The following is a 16,942-nucleotide window of genomic DNA, read 5'->3' as shown; positions in this document are numbered from 1 at the left end:
GATCCAGTCAGCGACAAAAAAATGTCGGGCGATTAACACTAAAAAATAGTGGGATTGACGGTAAATAGGCGATTAGATCCCAAAAACATTTATCAGTGATTCCAAAATACTGATTGTAATAAATAAACTCGTTCGTTTTTATGACGCCTTATGATGTATAAATTATTTCATATATTTATATCGATGGATTTACTCAAAATTGGCGAGATAAAATTTAATAAAGCACGAGCGACACTGGCGGTGACGACGCTCACTTTATGATAATCACAAGCAATTTGGGAAGCTTTGGATGAAATTTCGCTCAAAGCTCAATGAGTGATTTAAATTGGTTTAGCATGCTCTTTTTCAAAGCAATTTACTGTGAAATGTATTGCTAGACACTAGATTTGCAAAAGCAATTGACATAATATACATATTAAACTTGTATTGCATAGGAGTATATTATTTAACCACTATGCACTATGCATAAATTTCTGTAGAATCTGGAAACTAGACGCTCTATAATTGTATATGTAGGTACCAGGTTGTTTTTCTTTTACTATCCTATTAGAGATAAACTACTTAATGATTCTGTCATTAGACATAATTGATTCCAGATTTAACTATCAGCTATTAATTCTGAATGAGTTCTGCGTGAATTAGCTCAGTTATTACTCTAATTTCAAAATACGAGTAGGTATCTGTTTGCATTAGGTCTTATTTTGAAATAAATTTCAGCCATAATAGCAAAAAATCGTAATTCGCTAGCTGAGTGGGACTTTTCCATAAACAATAATATTTACGTTTTTTTTTGCGTAAAGAAAATAAGCCTGTGCTGAAGGTCAAAGCAATGGAAGGTTCATCTTTCAATTTCATAGAAAAACAACGGGAACATAAAGTAACTTCTATAGAATAGGCAATGTTGGCACAAATGTAATTAGTACCTACCTCATTATACAACCACGAGGCTTAGCACGGTCACGTTTTTATCCCTTGTCACCATGCCTGTCACGTTCTAACAAGTACGTAAGTGCGAAAGGGACGCGCATAGTGATAGACGATAAAAATGGAACCGTGCTGCGCCCACAGGACAGTTGCTTCTCAACGAAATCGAGAAAGAGAGCTATAGCAAGAATTCACTAAATATGTACAAACTTACCGTATTGTTCTTACTTATACTCATTAAATACCTAGAGTTAGACCAAGAAAAGTCTGCAACGATTTTGATAGCACACGCAGTGCAAGTGTTATTTTAAACGTCAAACTTCTATGAAATTATGACGTATAAATAACACTTGCACTGCGTGTGCTATCAAAATTGTTGCAAACTTTTAAAATAATTTCAAACTATTTAATTTAGTTGACACTGATTAAATCCCGCTAAGAACTTTAGTTGCCGAGCTCTTTGGGTTAGTACTTACATATCCAAGCAATGTTGAAATTACTTTTTTTTTCTTGCATTCTAATACTCTAGTAATATACTCTTATACAACGATTCAAGTCCCGCACTTAAAAAAATGTTTAACCTCCATACAAACTTTCATCCCCCTTTTCACCACCTTAAGGGATGAATTTAGACAAACGCTGAAATTAGTTATCTTCTCTTTTAATGAAATAAGTTTTTACGAAATTAAATATTCCTAGCTTAAAATAAAATTTGAACCCTATACAAATTTTCAACCCCTTTTTAACCCTTTTAAGGAATGAATTTTAAAAACGCTGAAATTACTTTTCTTGTATTCTAATAATGTACCCTTATACAAAGATTCAAGAACCGCACTCACAAAACACATACAAACTTTCAACCCCTTTCTCACCACCTTGGGGGATGAATTTTCAAAAATGCTTAAACTTGTTCTCATGTTTTTTAATTTAATACCTTTTTGCAAAGTTTCAAGTTCCTAGCTTAAAATAAAATTTACACCCCAATACTAACTTTCATTCCCTTTATAACCCCGTTAGGGGTTGAATTTCCAAAAACGTTGCAATAACTATTTTTTGTAATACTACCCACAAAAAAATAAGTTGAGGTGATGGTTCTCAATCCAATTATATTTAAATACATATTTTGAGTTATGTTATTAGTGTTATTACCTGCCTCAATGCCTTAATCATTTAAATTTACAAGCTCGTAAAATAATTATTGATTGCTTTTTAACGTAAATAAAAAAATAGCTACCAATGAATACCTATAGGATTCATATAATACGAAGTAACCGTAAAGCAATGAGGTACAAACCGTACAGACGCGCTTTTATTTCTGACTGTACCTATTTCATTTTCTTTGCACGTCTATCAATTCCTCCTCGAGACCCAAATAATGGTCCCCTGGCGACAATGGCAAGTACAACAATGGCGCGCAGTGTAAATTACAATGTTGGATATATTAATACAGATTGATTACTTTTTAGATTTTCTAAATATATGTATGAATAGGTGTGTATAATATGATCGCAATACGAAATAATGACTACCTACTTACCTACTTATTATTAGATTATCAGATTATCACCCTTTTTTTATATAGAGCGTAAAATATACAATTACTAATTTCCCATTTTTCAGTTATGTGCAACAAATAAGGAATGGTACAAAAAAAAGTAACAGCGAAACTTTTTCTATGTCCAACTAATTAATTTAAGATAATAATGACTATCTTTTCGATATAAATGTCAAAATAGGTGCATGAGTAAAATAACCGAGACTTGATCACCTTTATATCATAAAAAAAAAAATATCTGAACCCCTTATAATTAATTCTGAACAAAACACTGCAAAATCTCCTTGGTATTAAACAAGTTTCAGTATTTAAAAAAAATCGAATTACAGTAGGTAAGGTTCTCCGAATCAACAGAAATAAAATAAATAGTTTAACTAAATGAAAGCAAGCTTTAATTAAGAGTAAAAAATTTTGGAACTAAAAAAGGGAAATTAAATCTGCCGATTGGATCGGACCTTTCATGATTGTAATCATGTAATATGTTGTGGCGTTAAATAAATAAATTTTCTTTCTTCTTTCTTTCTAATGTCTTTTGTGTTTGCGATAAAGATTCATCAAACTGTTGTTTTAATAAATTTATACATATACATATTAATGAACTAATTACTAGGTGTAACTACCACAAATTAACTGGCTGATTGATGGCTGATTGCCATTTTGAATACTTGAATAAACAGCATGTTATTTTATACGAAAGATTCCACTTTTTACTATACTTTGTAGTCGGTATAATTATTAAAGATAAACTATAGACCCATATATGCCAAAGTAGTTTGTTTTCTTTTGAACCTAGAAATAAATAAATCGTGTAAATGTAAATAATGCTAGAAAACTGTTTGCCAAAATGGCAGCTCTGGCATGTATCCACGGTGTTTTCTTAGATATGCGCTACTGCCGCTGAACACTAATCATTTATAAATCTTGGCGTCATACCAACAGTGCTAGTAAAGGTGCTAGCGCTAGCCAATTTTTGTAGCACGTGGGGTAAAAGCCAGGTGGTCTTATCCGTATAACTGGGTCAGTACCTTTATGCTTGAGACAATGGCTTTGTGCTTTATAAAGTTGAATGTTTGTTATGTCTATGGATTTAGGAGATTTTTTTTAACGAGATACGAGGACATTTTATGAATAAATCGATTTGACGTCATTTACTTACCAGTAAACTTAAAACAGACTCGAACAGCAGTGCAGCACAGAACAAATAATAGTATTTCATACAGGATGGCTACTTACCCCTCCGCCCCAAATGGCATTACCTCACCCCGCGGCGGCAGATTGTTTTTAGGTTAGGTTAGAATCAGAATTTCGGTTCTATTAGCATCGCAATGAAAACTTCAAAATGCCGGTGTATTCTGCCATGTATGGGTGCTTGTCAATTTCATTACTAAGGCATCAACAAAACAAACCAATACATACATCACTACAACGACTGTACCCACCCATCACTATGTAATAGTAATCTTGCCAATTCGATCTTACATTTATGTCATTTTGTTATGATTCGCGCGTGCATTTCACTCGTAACAAGACACGCAGGCGAACCATGGTAAAATTATATCATTTTGACATACAAAAGTAAGTTCGCATTGGTCTCATTGGCGGTTTATTTAAAGGAAAAAAAACGATCCTATCCCTGTTCAAATTCAGTTCACACATCAACGAATTCAATTAAATAAGGAATATATTTTAATTAGTAAGGAGTTTTCCAAATGACATACTCGTAGGTACCTACTATATTAAATACGAACACAAACATTGATAAAAAACCAAGTCTAAATAAATTCTAGCTACTTCACGGGTTGCAGGTTGAAGAGGACAGGGACAAGGGAACATAGACAACACATAACCTAGTACAGAATATTAATTTTTATTAAACGTATCAATATCTTATAAAAACATTATTGTAATAAATAAATAATTATAAAATTACATGTTCGAAATGGTAGACATGATTGGTTTAAAGACAATACATACAATAATGGAGGAACTATTGCCATAGGCTGAACTGGAAAGGAGTTCCCAATGGGTCGGACTAGCCACAGAAAAGGATGGGTGATCACATTGAATTTGAGACAGTTATGGCAATAAGGTCGGCTGGAATACGACAAAGGTCACATATAGTTTTTGGTAGGTGCGATTTAACACTTCATGCCTCAACCTCTTCCTCTTTTACCTTCTGATCGCCGGGTTTGCCCTTGGACCAGTCTGGTTTTTTCTGTGAAAAAAAAAAACACGCGTTAATAAACAATCAGAAAACTCCATCGATGCAAATAGCGCTTTACTATATTTAATCAATTATCAAGAACTAATCCGCGCTATCTTCACTACACGCTCACACACGAAGCCTGTACATAAACACGTTCGTATATATTTACAAAGTGCCAATAACAGTTCCGTATGACTAATCAGATCATATCCTTCCACTGCTATAAAAGAAAAGATACCAATTGAGCAAAAAACAAATAAATACATTTGTATCGTGATGCGCGTCAGCAGCATCTACAGTTTGCTTCCTTGAACGCTGTGAGATTCATTTGTTTAATGTTTACAAAAGAAAACACTTCTCCCGTTAGCATGGTACATAAAGCATTTTACACGCATTGAAGCTTATTTACATACACTATAAATACATATTTAAAACGCTTCTAATAGACAAAACCATATCGTGAAGCGCTTGCACAAGCGCCTATTAACATTTTTGATCTTATAAAATATACCTATGCGTCCTGCTCGGTGTGTATAACACTCAAGGAACAGAATTAAATTTAGAATAGGTACTACTAATCTATTCATGAAATTACTACTGCTTTGAAGAAAGATAAAGCAAGATAGTGGAGTGCTTAAAACCAATTCCTGACAAGTTCTAATATTCGGCAAAGTTTAGGTACGTGCCTACGCGAGAATAACTAATACTGCAACTAGCTGCCATTCTGAAATTGACTTAAATCATTGATAAAGCCAGTGAGAAAATTATCTACAGCGTGCCACGTGTATCTTGTGCTCAGTAAAACGTGTCTACACTGTGGTGCTGGCATGTTCTATGTAAGCGTTTACCTTTCCTCCAACTCCGCCCTGTGAAATATGGTAACATTAGCACACCGCTAAACGTAATCTAATCAGGGACTGCATAATTGTGTAAGTACGTGTGTTTTGGATCTATGTGCAGTTAGCTACCTTAACTGTTTTGTGCGGTCATTTAAGTCTGTAACCATTTGAAGTTTGCTCGGGTGTGAAAAACAAAAGAAATTAAGATATATTTTTCACTTGAGACAATTGCAGTAACCTACCGATTCTGGTAAATTACATTATTACAAAAATATTTAATATACAGAGTTAGTAACAAAGGCTAAAAAAATATGTATTAGCACCTTTTATATTTAGATAAAAAATGGAACTTAAGGAATTGCGAAGCGGGGTCTCGCGTTATACTCGATCGTAACATTTAAGAACGTTGACTCAAAGCGCAAGCTTATGATTTAGGTAGTAGGTACAACGAATTTACCCAAACTTTTCTCACCTCATCCATGTTAGGTATCATAAGGGCATTTGAAAATAAGTATTTTTAAATAATAAATTTATTCTTATATTAATTCGTAATAAATAAAATCCATCAAATTTTATTTCAGGTGTTATACGGATGGGTTAAGTTTGTGACGTGTTGTTACAGTGTTTACTTCTTGCCGATAGCCCAATCAGCCTTCTCCGCTTTCTTAGCCTGTTGAATATTAGTAGAGAAAAGTTTATTTCTAGGAAGATACATAATACCTAATATTACTTCGAATCGATAAAGTCGTTATCAGACCGGGAGTGTGTCGTAGGATGAGAAAAGTTACTTGCAGAGTACTTATCGGTAATATTGTTATGTGAGTTTGTATGGTTTGTAAGTGTTTTAGAGTTAATTTATAATGTATTATGTCAGGGTGAAGCAAATCAAGATAAGAGAAAAATTAATATTGTAATTTATAGTAACAAATTTTCCAGGGAGTACAATCTAAGTGAGAGTCGGTTTAAGTTATCATCGCTTAAACTACACCCAAGAGATTGCTCTTACGGTAACGAGTCACTTTGTATTGAAACAAAGCATTATTGCTCGTGTGTGTACTTGCTCTCAGCTAAATTTTATTGTACTGAGAACATCTTCTTGCAATGTGAACATTTCATACCTACATACAATGATTGGAACACCACAGCAAAGGTAATCCGTGATTCGTGAAATTAGATCAAAGTCAGTTTTAATGACATTTTTAACCACCTATTCGAAGTACTTAAAGTACTGTTCTTTTCTTAAAAGGTTCTAAGGGTGATTTTGTTGCCATTTATTGAACACTTTATGAATACACAAATGGGTCTACCGCGATATAATTTCACTGTTATTACTTTAAATTCCGACGTTTCAGCTGAGTTGCACCAGCTGTGGTCACGGAAAGACTAACGTCGGAATTTAAGGTAAAAACAATGAAATTACACCACGGTAGACCCGTTTGTGTAATTAAATACTTTCTGAATAATAAAGGGAATAATTTACCTCTTTGTCTTCTTCTTCAAGGGTGAACTCCTTCTTTTTGACAACCTTCAACTGGTTACGGAAGTTGAATTCGGCGGCCTTCTTCTGGAGCTTGGCGAATTTGTTCTCGTATTTGGACACCTTCTTGAGTGTGGGTTTGACGCTGGAAGAAAATGCGATATTTTGAATAACTGTTATACCTTAGTCACAGAATAAAATAATAGTACTAGGTACAGCAGGTTCACTCTCTAACAAAACGCGCCTATTACGACAGATATGACCGCAAGGTGGCGCAAAATTGGTGTGGGCCGCATGTACTTGTAGCGACGCGACGAAATCGCGGAGTGAGCCACGCCTGCCTTAGTGTACCTACATACGATTACGAGGTTTAAACTAAAATTATGTGACGTAAAAAGTATATATCTACAAAAGCTAATTTGTCATTTTGAGGGCACCTTAACATGGCAGATAGGAGGTATTATCCACGTTCCTACTCATATACTCAGAGTTATTTTAAAGTAATTGCTTTCTTTGATTACTTAGGTATCTTCCTACGGGTACCGATTGAATGGTATAAGTATACGTCGCAAGATACTTTATTTACACTCTCTCGTATGTGACGTCTACAACAAAGGTAGTGAAGAGCAGACAAGAGCCCCTGAGTTCCTTACACCCCGACGCGAATTTCATTACAACGGATCGTATTCACAGGCACATGTTGCCAACATCGAGACTGACGGTATGTACGCTTATTGTCTGGGTTTTGTTTTTAGTAATTACATAAAGTAAGACCAAGATAAGTTTTGATAGCACACGCAGTGCAAGTGTTATGTATACTTACGTCATAATTTCATACTTATAGAATAGTTGCAGATTTATCTCGGTCTTACTCTAATTATTGCAGCCTTTTTTAAAAATTAAAAAATCAGAATATGTCCAAAAACTGAACATTTCTAGGATTAGGATAAAGTGTTGTAAAATATTTGGTACTTACAATTTTCCTCTGAGGTCATTGACTTGGGAGTTCAGGTCGGAGATCTGCCGGAATGACGTTTATCATTTAAAAAGGTTTCAAGATACTAATGAAAAGAATGAAGAAAATATAACTCATAGTTAATGGTATATGTGATGTGAACTTTAATTATTAACTAGAAGAACAGACATCACAAAATATTATACAATATATTATGACAATATTAAGAGAACAAATATAATTTATGAGCAATTGACATGTTTAAAAAAATGGAATTTAAGTTAATACACAGAAATACTGCAAGATATTCGTATTAAAAAATGTGTTTGAGAAAACATGCAGAACTACATTCCACAAGTTTGAGACTAAACAAAATAAAAAAATAAAATAAGAGAAATGTAAGAGGTCACATTAAGCCATTTCAAAATTATGTTGATTATATAAATTTATCAAACTTGTAGAACGTTGTGCAAGTGTTGTAGAAAATGTTACTCATGAATATAAAATCATGCAATACATTCACAGAAGAAAACAGAAAAAGTCAACACCACGCGTTTGAGAGCATTGTGTTAAGCCGGCTGTTACGCTCGGTCAATGAAACAACATAGCACAGAACAAGATATAGCTGAGCGAAGATTAGGCAGTGTTATTAGCGAGCAGTATACAGAGATAATTACTTTTGTTGTCTGTATGTAGAATGATCGGTATAGGTCAGTCCCATATCCTAATACAGTTTGCTTTTATATCTTTAACCTGTGCTCTTTGTCCTACTACATGATATATCAAGGAAACTTCCACATTTTACTACTTTCGTGCAGAAAATCTACTTATCGTGCCTCGTCATCGGTAGCTGGTCACCAGCAGCACCTGTCTCCACAACTCATGTACATCAACATCAAGTGCGATATTTTACATAATGCAACACAGCGCCATCAATATAGTACTTCTTCGACTTTATGCTGTTAGCAATATTAAGTGTACAGCGGACGGCACGAGTGGCTACGTCCGGTGGTCGAAATTGTAGCATATTGAGCGCTTATTGTAAGTCTTTCTACCCAAAACGAACGTTTCAGTACAACAACCACTAAACATAGACATTTAATGTGTGAGTAAGACGTCGTATAATGTGTATTATGGAGTGACGGTGCAAAATCGATCCTGACTTGCGAATGTGGATAGTAATTGAGATATGTATGTGTGTCTCTGGACTCGCAAGTGAGCATAGTATACACCACTCCGTGTCCCGGTGCGAGTGCTCGAGCGGAGGGCACTCGACTGATCAGGGAAGGAAGGGCAACATCGACCAGAGCATGGCACTTTCTATTTAAACACAACCCGTGTCTAAAATATAACAAAGGGTATGGAAAAAGGTTTATGGGGGCATATATCAGCAACCGAACACGCAAAAACATTTCGCGCGGAAATGTCGGCAGATACATGAAAAGTTGGAGATTTGGAACAAGAAGTTTCACTTACACTATGCACTTGCGTGTGCCAATAGAGGAACCAGTCCAGCGTTCCAATGGTACTTTAACGTCAATTCTAATTGTTATCATCAAAAAGAGAAAATTCAGTAAGGCCACTAAGCATGGCAACACACGCGAAGCGTCACACTAGCGGCTGCAACGTCGGAGATCGGTTATTATTATAGCTTTCACACTGTTTAAGATATTATTCAAGTGCCATACTATTTTAGGGAATTGTTAATATAATAAGGATTCAGATGCGTCGATTGTTATTAGGTACATATTAAGTAAATATTATGTCATGCAACAGGCAAAGCTTATAGATAAAAGGAAGCTTATTAAGAGCTACCTTGCGTCGTCGAGGACGGCTGGCTCGTACGATCGTCGGTACGTATTCTAAATTACGCGACGTATGGAGATGACATGAGTGACCAGTGAGATGATGTTACGCGGACATGCAGCGGAGCCCGGGGCGCCGCGTGGTTGAGTGGTGAGTGTGTGGTTACTGTTACGATTCGCCGAGCAGGCGGTTACTGTCGTTAGTGTAGTTAGCGGTGTAAGCTCCTGTCGGATGACGCGCCGTGATCGATTTTGCACCGCACGCCTTACCGTGGCTGGGCTGCGCCTGTGCGCCCGAGGACCTTCTACTTTACATATCTGCTCTATACAGCACTATCGACGGCCCCGACTATTATTTACAACTCAACAACAAACAACCGAAAACTTACAAAGCGTTAACAATGTACACGATTCGTCACACGCGCACGTTTGTTACATAATCGATGACTGTGATATTCACAATGGTTATAAAGTATTGGTCAATACCTCATAATCTCTTTTCCTGACTTCATGTTCCAAATCCCACTTCTGGCCCTCACACACATACATGCGGTCATAATACTCCTGTATTATTCTCTTGAGCAATGCTAAAGAAAAAGGAAAGACAGATTATTGAGCCAGCAGAATGAGCATGGACATCGGTGTGAGTGACCAGCGTCTGTCGACGTGGAGCGACGTGTGCATGTGTGCGTTGAGCCGTAAAACTATCATGTCATGTCGTAACAACTAAATCAGTAGGTATCAACTCATATCATAATGCATTCCCAATCCTAATATCCTGTTTACCTCCATTTTCCTAATTTGAATGGCTCGTTCTAGTTCATATTTATCCCCCTCAAGGTTGTATATTCTGTGCCAGTACATTTGACATATCGTCTGCAGTTCCGCTATAGAAAAATACAATCACATTTTCAGGTGAACATTATAAAAATCGTGGTGTAGTGTGGGACACGACGCTAGGACTACTGCCGGCGGAGGATCAAGCGAAAGCGAAGCTACATGGTGCCGCGCTGGCTCTCGATGATCTCTAATCTTTGCTCGGTCTGCGACAGACAGCTGGTGACTACAACGGCTCAATGTTATTTCAGCATTTTAATCCTATACTTGTTATCCACACTGTTAGGGATGTTTTTATTTTTACTTTCAGCTCCGCAAGTGATAATTATGAGTGGACTGCGAAAACAAACAAATTTAATACTAGTCACATTATCGGCATGAACTACTCTGAATTAATTGCATATTAAGTGTGTACTGCGTAGAGCCCAAACCAAATCAGACCTCGAGCTGTTTGCGGGCTACTTCGATCTCCGCATCGTACTTCTCCTCCTCGAGCTTGCCGATACGCTGATGGTATCCGGTTATGATGCTCGTTAGAGCCGCTATAAAATAACTTAAGTGTTACCAAGTGTTCGCTAGCCGCGCCAAACTCCCCCTTTACACCCTAGCCACCGACAGCTTACACCGAAAACGTAGGTATCGGTTAAGTTTTGATGAAAAGAAGATTTAATATAAAATGGGAAAATAGAAAGTAGTCAGCATACGCACAACAATCAAATCAGTACTTCACATGGAGCTTAGAAGAAATAAGGATACGCGTTAGGATAGACAAGATGGCCTGCGCGGGAGGATCCCGTTGGCCCAGAAAGAACGTTTAATCAGTTAACCAGACTGAGAGAAACACGCCACTTCGACATCACAAATAACGTTAAATATGAAAGTGAAGAGATATCAGTTTGGTGAGTCGCTTGAAAGAGTTGAGACTTAAGTTGGACTCGTCTCACTACCTCAATATCTTTTCTTTTAACGATGTATTCCAGGTCATACTTTTGGTCTTCAAGGCGATTGATGCGTTCGTGATGTTCTTTGCAAATCCTCCTAAGAGTATCTATAACGTGACACATACATGTATGCATATGGGTAACAGATGAAACAGATATACAAAATAGTGGGAATGAGTGCTTACTTCTAGACATGTGGGATAAATGTATTTGCCATTTTAATCATTGAGAATAGTTAATAATAATTTAAAAAAGCAGAGGCATATTTACCTTCGTTAGCATCATCAATGTTCTTGGGTTTACCACACCTCTCCTCAATGATGCGCCTCCTCTCGGCCGCTTTGCGCTCCTGTTCCTTCTTCAGTTCCTCGGCGGCTTTTTTACGCAGCAGCAACTATTAAATAATCATATTTTAATAAAAATGGTTAACTAAAGGGCATATCTGGGACGTTCGGTAGGGAGGAGGCCGATCGGACGTCCCAGGTATCGCTGGGGCGATGCGGTTGAAGCGGACTTGCGCGATCTCCATGCCGATAACTGGCTGGAGATGGTACAGGATCGAGACAACTGGCGTGTACTCGTGTACACCAACACTCATTTTGGGTCGCTGCGCCATTAAGTAAGTAAGTAACTAAAGTTTTATCATCTAATTACTCTTTGAACACTACTGAAGTGCAAGTTCAGTCTGTTAGCAATACTCACCCTGAGCTTCTTCTTCCTCTCGGGGGTCATGAAACCCTTCTTCGCCTTCTTGGCCTTGGAAGCTTCCTCCATGCGCTTGCGCACCTCCGCGCGCTTGCGGTCGATCTCGGCCTGTTTGGCCTTCTTCGCCTGCACAAGTCAAATGTATAATAATATCGAGGAATGAATTTGTGGAAGCGTGTACCATGTATTTATGCAAAATCGTGATGTGAAATTGTGTTGATGCAATTTAGATAGGAAAGGTTTTAGTTATTGTCGTATCTACTTTCCTAGTAAACAATACATTAGCATATCACAAATTTTGTCACTAGAATATAGTGTCTCCTGAAAATACAGATAATAGAAAGAATACAGAAGATTCCTGGAGACGTGGTATAAAAGGGCAATTATCCTTTTGTCGACAAAATTTAGATTTGTATTGACAAATCAATCAATATAAGTAAGTAGGTATATTGATATATCCCCAACAAATATATTTGAATTTGAATGACCAAATTAATAAGCGTATCCTAAAGTTAATAAACTGATAACATAATAGTTAAAGAATATACATTTGTTTGGTGATCTATTAAATCATACCAGTACAAAATCATAACATTTTCATGGAATTTAATAATGTTTACTCTCTAGTAATTTAGTTGTGGGTATATCAAGTATGAACAAAGAATTCAAGTCCAATTAAATTTCGTGTTGCGTGTAGACAGGTCTGCGTGTGGGAATATTTGGGAAGAAAAGGGTAGGACGGTAAATGGACAAGTAGTGTTCCGTTGTTTCTTGTACATTACCTCCTCGAGACGCTTTTTCTGAAAAAGAAATAAAACAATTCTTATGACAAGGTCAAATAACAACAATTAACAAGTTAGTTTTAACATTACATAAAATGCACTACATATGTCGTGCATAATTATTTTCCACTGTATTTTCACGTAAACGTAAGAACGTGTCTTGCTATTTCAGTCAGTCTCGGTATAAAAAGTACTGAGGTAGACTGAAGTAGCATGGCAGATTTTTTTCGAGAAAATACGATGGAAAACAATTATGCACTACATGTGTACGAACAATATCGCTTATTTTATAAATAAGCAGAGTTAATGGTGCATTTTATGTTTGTTTTCGATATGGCTGATTTACAACAAAAATATAGTATAAAAAGGTAATTAGGATTTACAACAAAAAATACATAATTTAAATAATTACCAAACGAATTTGGTAGGTATCCAAATTAATTAAAACCAAAATATTACTTTGCTAATCCGCGAAAAGATAACGTGCTAGTCAATCAGTGCTAACCCGCAAATAAGTATACGCAAGTAAGTATAACGGGTTAGCACTGATTGACTAGCACGTTATCTTTTCGCGGATTAGCAAAGTAATATTTTGGTTTAAATTAATATGGATTTCCGCAAAGTAATGCCTGATTTTATTCATTATTAGGTATCCAAATGATAATTTAGGTAATTCAAGTGACATTGAGAGGGGTAGACGAACAGAAGGTAACGTAAACACAAATTCAATTATAAATATGATGAAGTTTAACATTATTACAACTTATGTATGTAATTTTCATCCGTCGGCCGTTCATTACATACACACAATACAATTATGTATTAATTACGTATATTGCATATGAAATACACAATGAAGGGACATATAAACACAAAAGTTATAATACGCCAACTTGAGATTGAAATTAAAGGTTTTAATACTTCATTTAAAAAGATTAAGTAGTTACTTTAAAAAGGTATAATTGTAAACATTATAAAACGTATAATAAAGCTGCGTTCTGCTTCGTCATTTGCCGTAATCACTTTATATATATATATATATATATTCAACAAAATGTTCTCAAGCAGTTATTTATGAGATTGGTAACAACCACAGACTACACAATGTCTATTATAACAGATACTTCTGAGTAACTTTTTAAAATTTAATGCCATCTACTTAATTGAAAATATCTCAAATTGGCGTATATGTAAATCAGCCATTGGTACGATACGACAAAAAAATACAGTGTTTTATTAACAATATATCAGTGCAATGTGTGCGGGTAACGTGATGCATGTGTGTATTAGTGAAAACGTGTGCGTAACAGTGATGCTTAGTGTGTTATTTAACATCGTGTCATGAATTGCCGAAATTTTTATTTTACAGATTTTTGTGCTTGTATATGTAATTCTACATATCCATCAGCATGTCTATAGCTATTAAACCATAAGCGTCACGCTACAAATAATATATAATTTTAACTAATGAGTATAGCCTACATAAAATGTTCTAGTAGTACTCTACTCATCATGACTACTTAAATGTAAACTCATTGAACAAATCCATGACATTATGTTTAATACTTTGTTTACAATTAGACACTGTGTGTTAGCATATTTTGTTCGATTTGATTTATATTAGGTACGACATGTACATAAGTAAGCGTCCATTATGACCATATTCACAATAACACAGACTTACAAACGTCATAATAAAATGAAAGTAATACACAAATGCTGTAACAGAAATTCAAGTGTAATCTTAACCTCATTGTTTGCAGATTATGTCGTGGTTTTTTTTATTACTATAGCATATTAATCATCCTTTGTCACTGGTAAGTTTCTGCGTTAACGTTGCAAACTGATTTATTTTGGAAAGTATATATTTTTTGCAAAAAATGTGAGCAAAATAATTATTGTATTATTGTAAAGCTAAAACATAATTATTAAGTATGTACTCGTTTTTAAACATAAGGTTTGTAGGTGTAGGTACATATATCATGTACAATATTAAGAAAAAACCAGCCAGCGTATACACTTCCCACTGCCGGGCACAGGCCTCCTCCCATTTATTGGGATGTAGTTTTCTCGCTAGCACAATGCGGATAGGGGATTCACCCGGACCTTGGAATTTCCCTGCAGTAATTAATAGGAAAGTCCTTCATATAAAATTGAGGCTTATACTTATGCAACAAGAAATAAGTAGGTATTAAAAGTCATCATTTTGTTTAAAGGACAGTGTATACCATTTACCAACCCATTAAAATTTTAATTTCTTTTTATTTTCAGTTTAAAAAGAAAATAAATACAATGTATCATCGGATGTGCCTTTGTGTAGAGTAGTGTGTGTTATTGTGTTATGACAACAATAAATACCTGGGTCTCGAGAGGACATTGTATTCAATACTGTAGCATTCAGTTCAGGAACACGATGGAATCGACGGGACAGCCGCAAATAATGGAAAAAAAGAAAAAAAGAGACATTTGTTAATATTGTATAAAATACTAGCCACTATTAAAATGGATTCTGTTTAAAATAATAAAAAAGGCTTCCTATTTTTATTGAGAATCACATTTTAATCGTGGCTAGCATACAAATATGTCAACCCCCTCGGCATCATTGTACAGTTGTAGCATATACTTTTGATAACAAAATCTACTTAGACAGTTTCTAAAACATTTGTCAAATTTGACACAAGTTTGACTATACGCTATTCTCCATGTGTGCAACCAATATAATTAGGTATGTATTACGTAAGTTACATTAAAAAAATCCTAAAACAAAATCTAAACTTCTCATTGTTTAGGCTTCATTTGCAAAATTCCTATGCTGTTTTAGCATAAATTTGAAGTATGAAACAGTGTGAGTTGTGTTTTTATACCTGTACAAGTTGCCTTAGCCGTCGTATCGCTATCCGAAAACGCTGAAATTCTAGGTAGGTCGCTAGCATTTGACGTCATACTCGTACAGTTGCATATAAGTCAGTGAATTAATTATCACAAGCACGTTTTTCACATACCTTACATCATCATCCGCCATTGTGTATGTGTTGGATTAGGTGTCCTGAAAAAGGTAATTCAAATTAAGTTAAATAATGAACTTTATCAATAAATTCAAATAAATCTAAAGTTCCAATCTAATCTTCTTCTCATTGGCCTAAGAGGTAACTAATGGTAAATTGTTTGAAGCTCCCACTTCGCCATTTTACCGGACTAACGGCAGAGCCAAAAGGAAGGTTTATGTTTTTTGTATCCTTTGTATATATATGTATCGTATGTGTCTGTCATGTGTTCCAACGTAATTTTATGTGTCATTAGACCCATTTTTTGTAGACTGTGGCTGTGGCTGTGGCTAACATTAATTTGTAACTTTCTATAAGTAAAACAAGTTTATATAAAAAAACCCTAGTCAGTTTGAAAACTCTTCACTTCGCTTTTGATGAGTAAAATGCTAAAAAATTGTGTGTTCTTAATTTATGTATAATGGTTTGCGAGGACGTTCTAGTTAATATATAACCATTATTAAATTCGTATTTGGCAATTTCACCGCGGAACAATAAAGTCGTTAATTGAAACCTAATATTTGGCCGCGAGCCAAGTGTCACGGATCCAGAAACTGTCACTTGATACGCAATGTTCCAAGTTTATTATTTCTATAGACAAAGTGTGTGAAAACCAAATGGTTTTCAATTTCAATGTCAAAAAAACCCTAAAAATTATTTGATTTAATTGAGTTGTATAATTTGAAATATATTTTCAAACATTAATTCTATATTATACAGGGCGTTTTTTGAACATTTAGCCAAATTGTGCAAGGTGATTAGGTAGGTCATACTGAACAACTTTTTCTATGGGCCAACTCCGAAATCACAAAAAAAAAATTGGCCTTACCATAGAAAACGTCGACATCCACTTGATCAAAATGTATGAAACG

At 35.4% G+C, this 16,942-nt stretch overlaps 1 protein-coding gene across 17 annotated transcripts; it reads right to left on the bottom strand.

Annotated features, from left to right (window-relative positions):
• Nucleotides 1-4,327: 4,327 nt before the first annotated feature.
• LOC134806513 (troponin I) lies at nucleotides 4,328-16,087 on the bottom strand. 17 transcript variants are annotated; one of them, XM_063779799.1, is made up of 9 exons: nucleotides 16,034-16,087; nucleotides 13,027-13,044; nucleotides 12,242-12,370; nucleotides 11,810-11,933; nucleotides 11,546-11,646; nucleotides 7,978-8,021; nucleotides 7,005-7,146; nucleotides 5,534-5,551; nucleotides 4,328-4,694 (listed from the first exon to the last, which is right to left on the bottom strand). In XM_063779799.1, exons 1-9 carry the CDS (start codon nucleotides 16,046-16,048, stop codon nucleotides 4,626-4,628), a joined length of 660 nt encoding a protein of 219 aa, XP_063635869.1. In that variant the 5' UTR covers nucleotides 16,049-16,087; the 3' UTR covers nucleotides 4,328-4,625. The 17 variants fall into 17 exon arrangements, with proteins under 17 accessions (XP_063635869.1, XP_063635870.1, XP_063635868.1 ...); XM_063779800.1 differs by lacking the exon at nucleotides 11,546-11,646 and adding an exon at nucleotides 11,040-11,140; XM_063779798.1 differs by lacking the exon at nucleotides 11,546-11,646 and adding an exon at nucleotides 10,548-10,648.
• Between the last annotated feature and the right edge of the window lie 855 nt (nucleotides 16,088-16,942).

Source organism: Cydia splendana, chromosome 3 (assembly GCF_910591565.1).
Source record: "Cydia splendana chromosome 3, ilCydSple1.2, whole genome shotgun sequence".
Classification (NCBI taxonomy): Eukaryota; Metazoa; Arthropoda; class Insecta; order Lepidoptera; family Tortricidae; genus Cydia; species Cydia splendana.
This window is presented reverse-complemented; position numbering and strand designations above follow the sequence as displayed.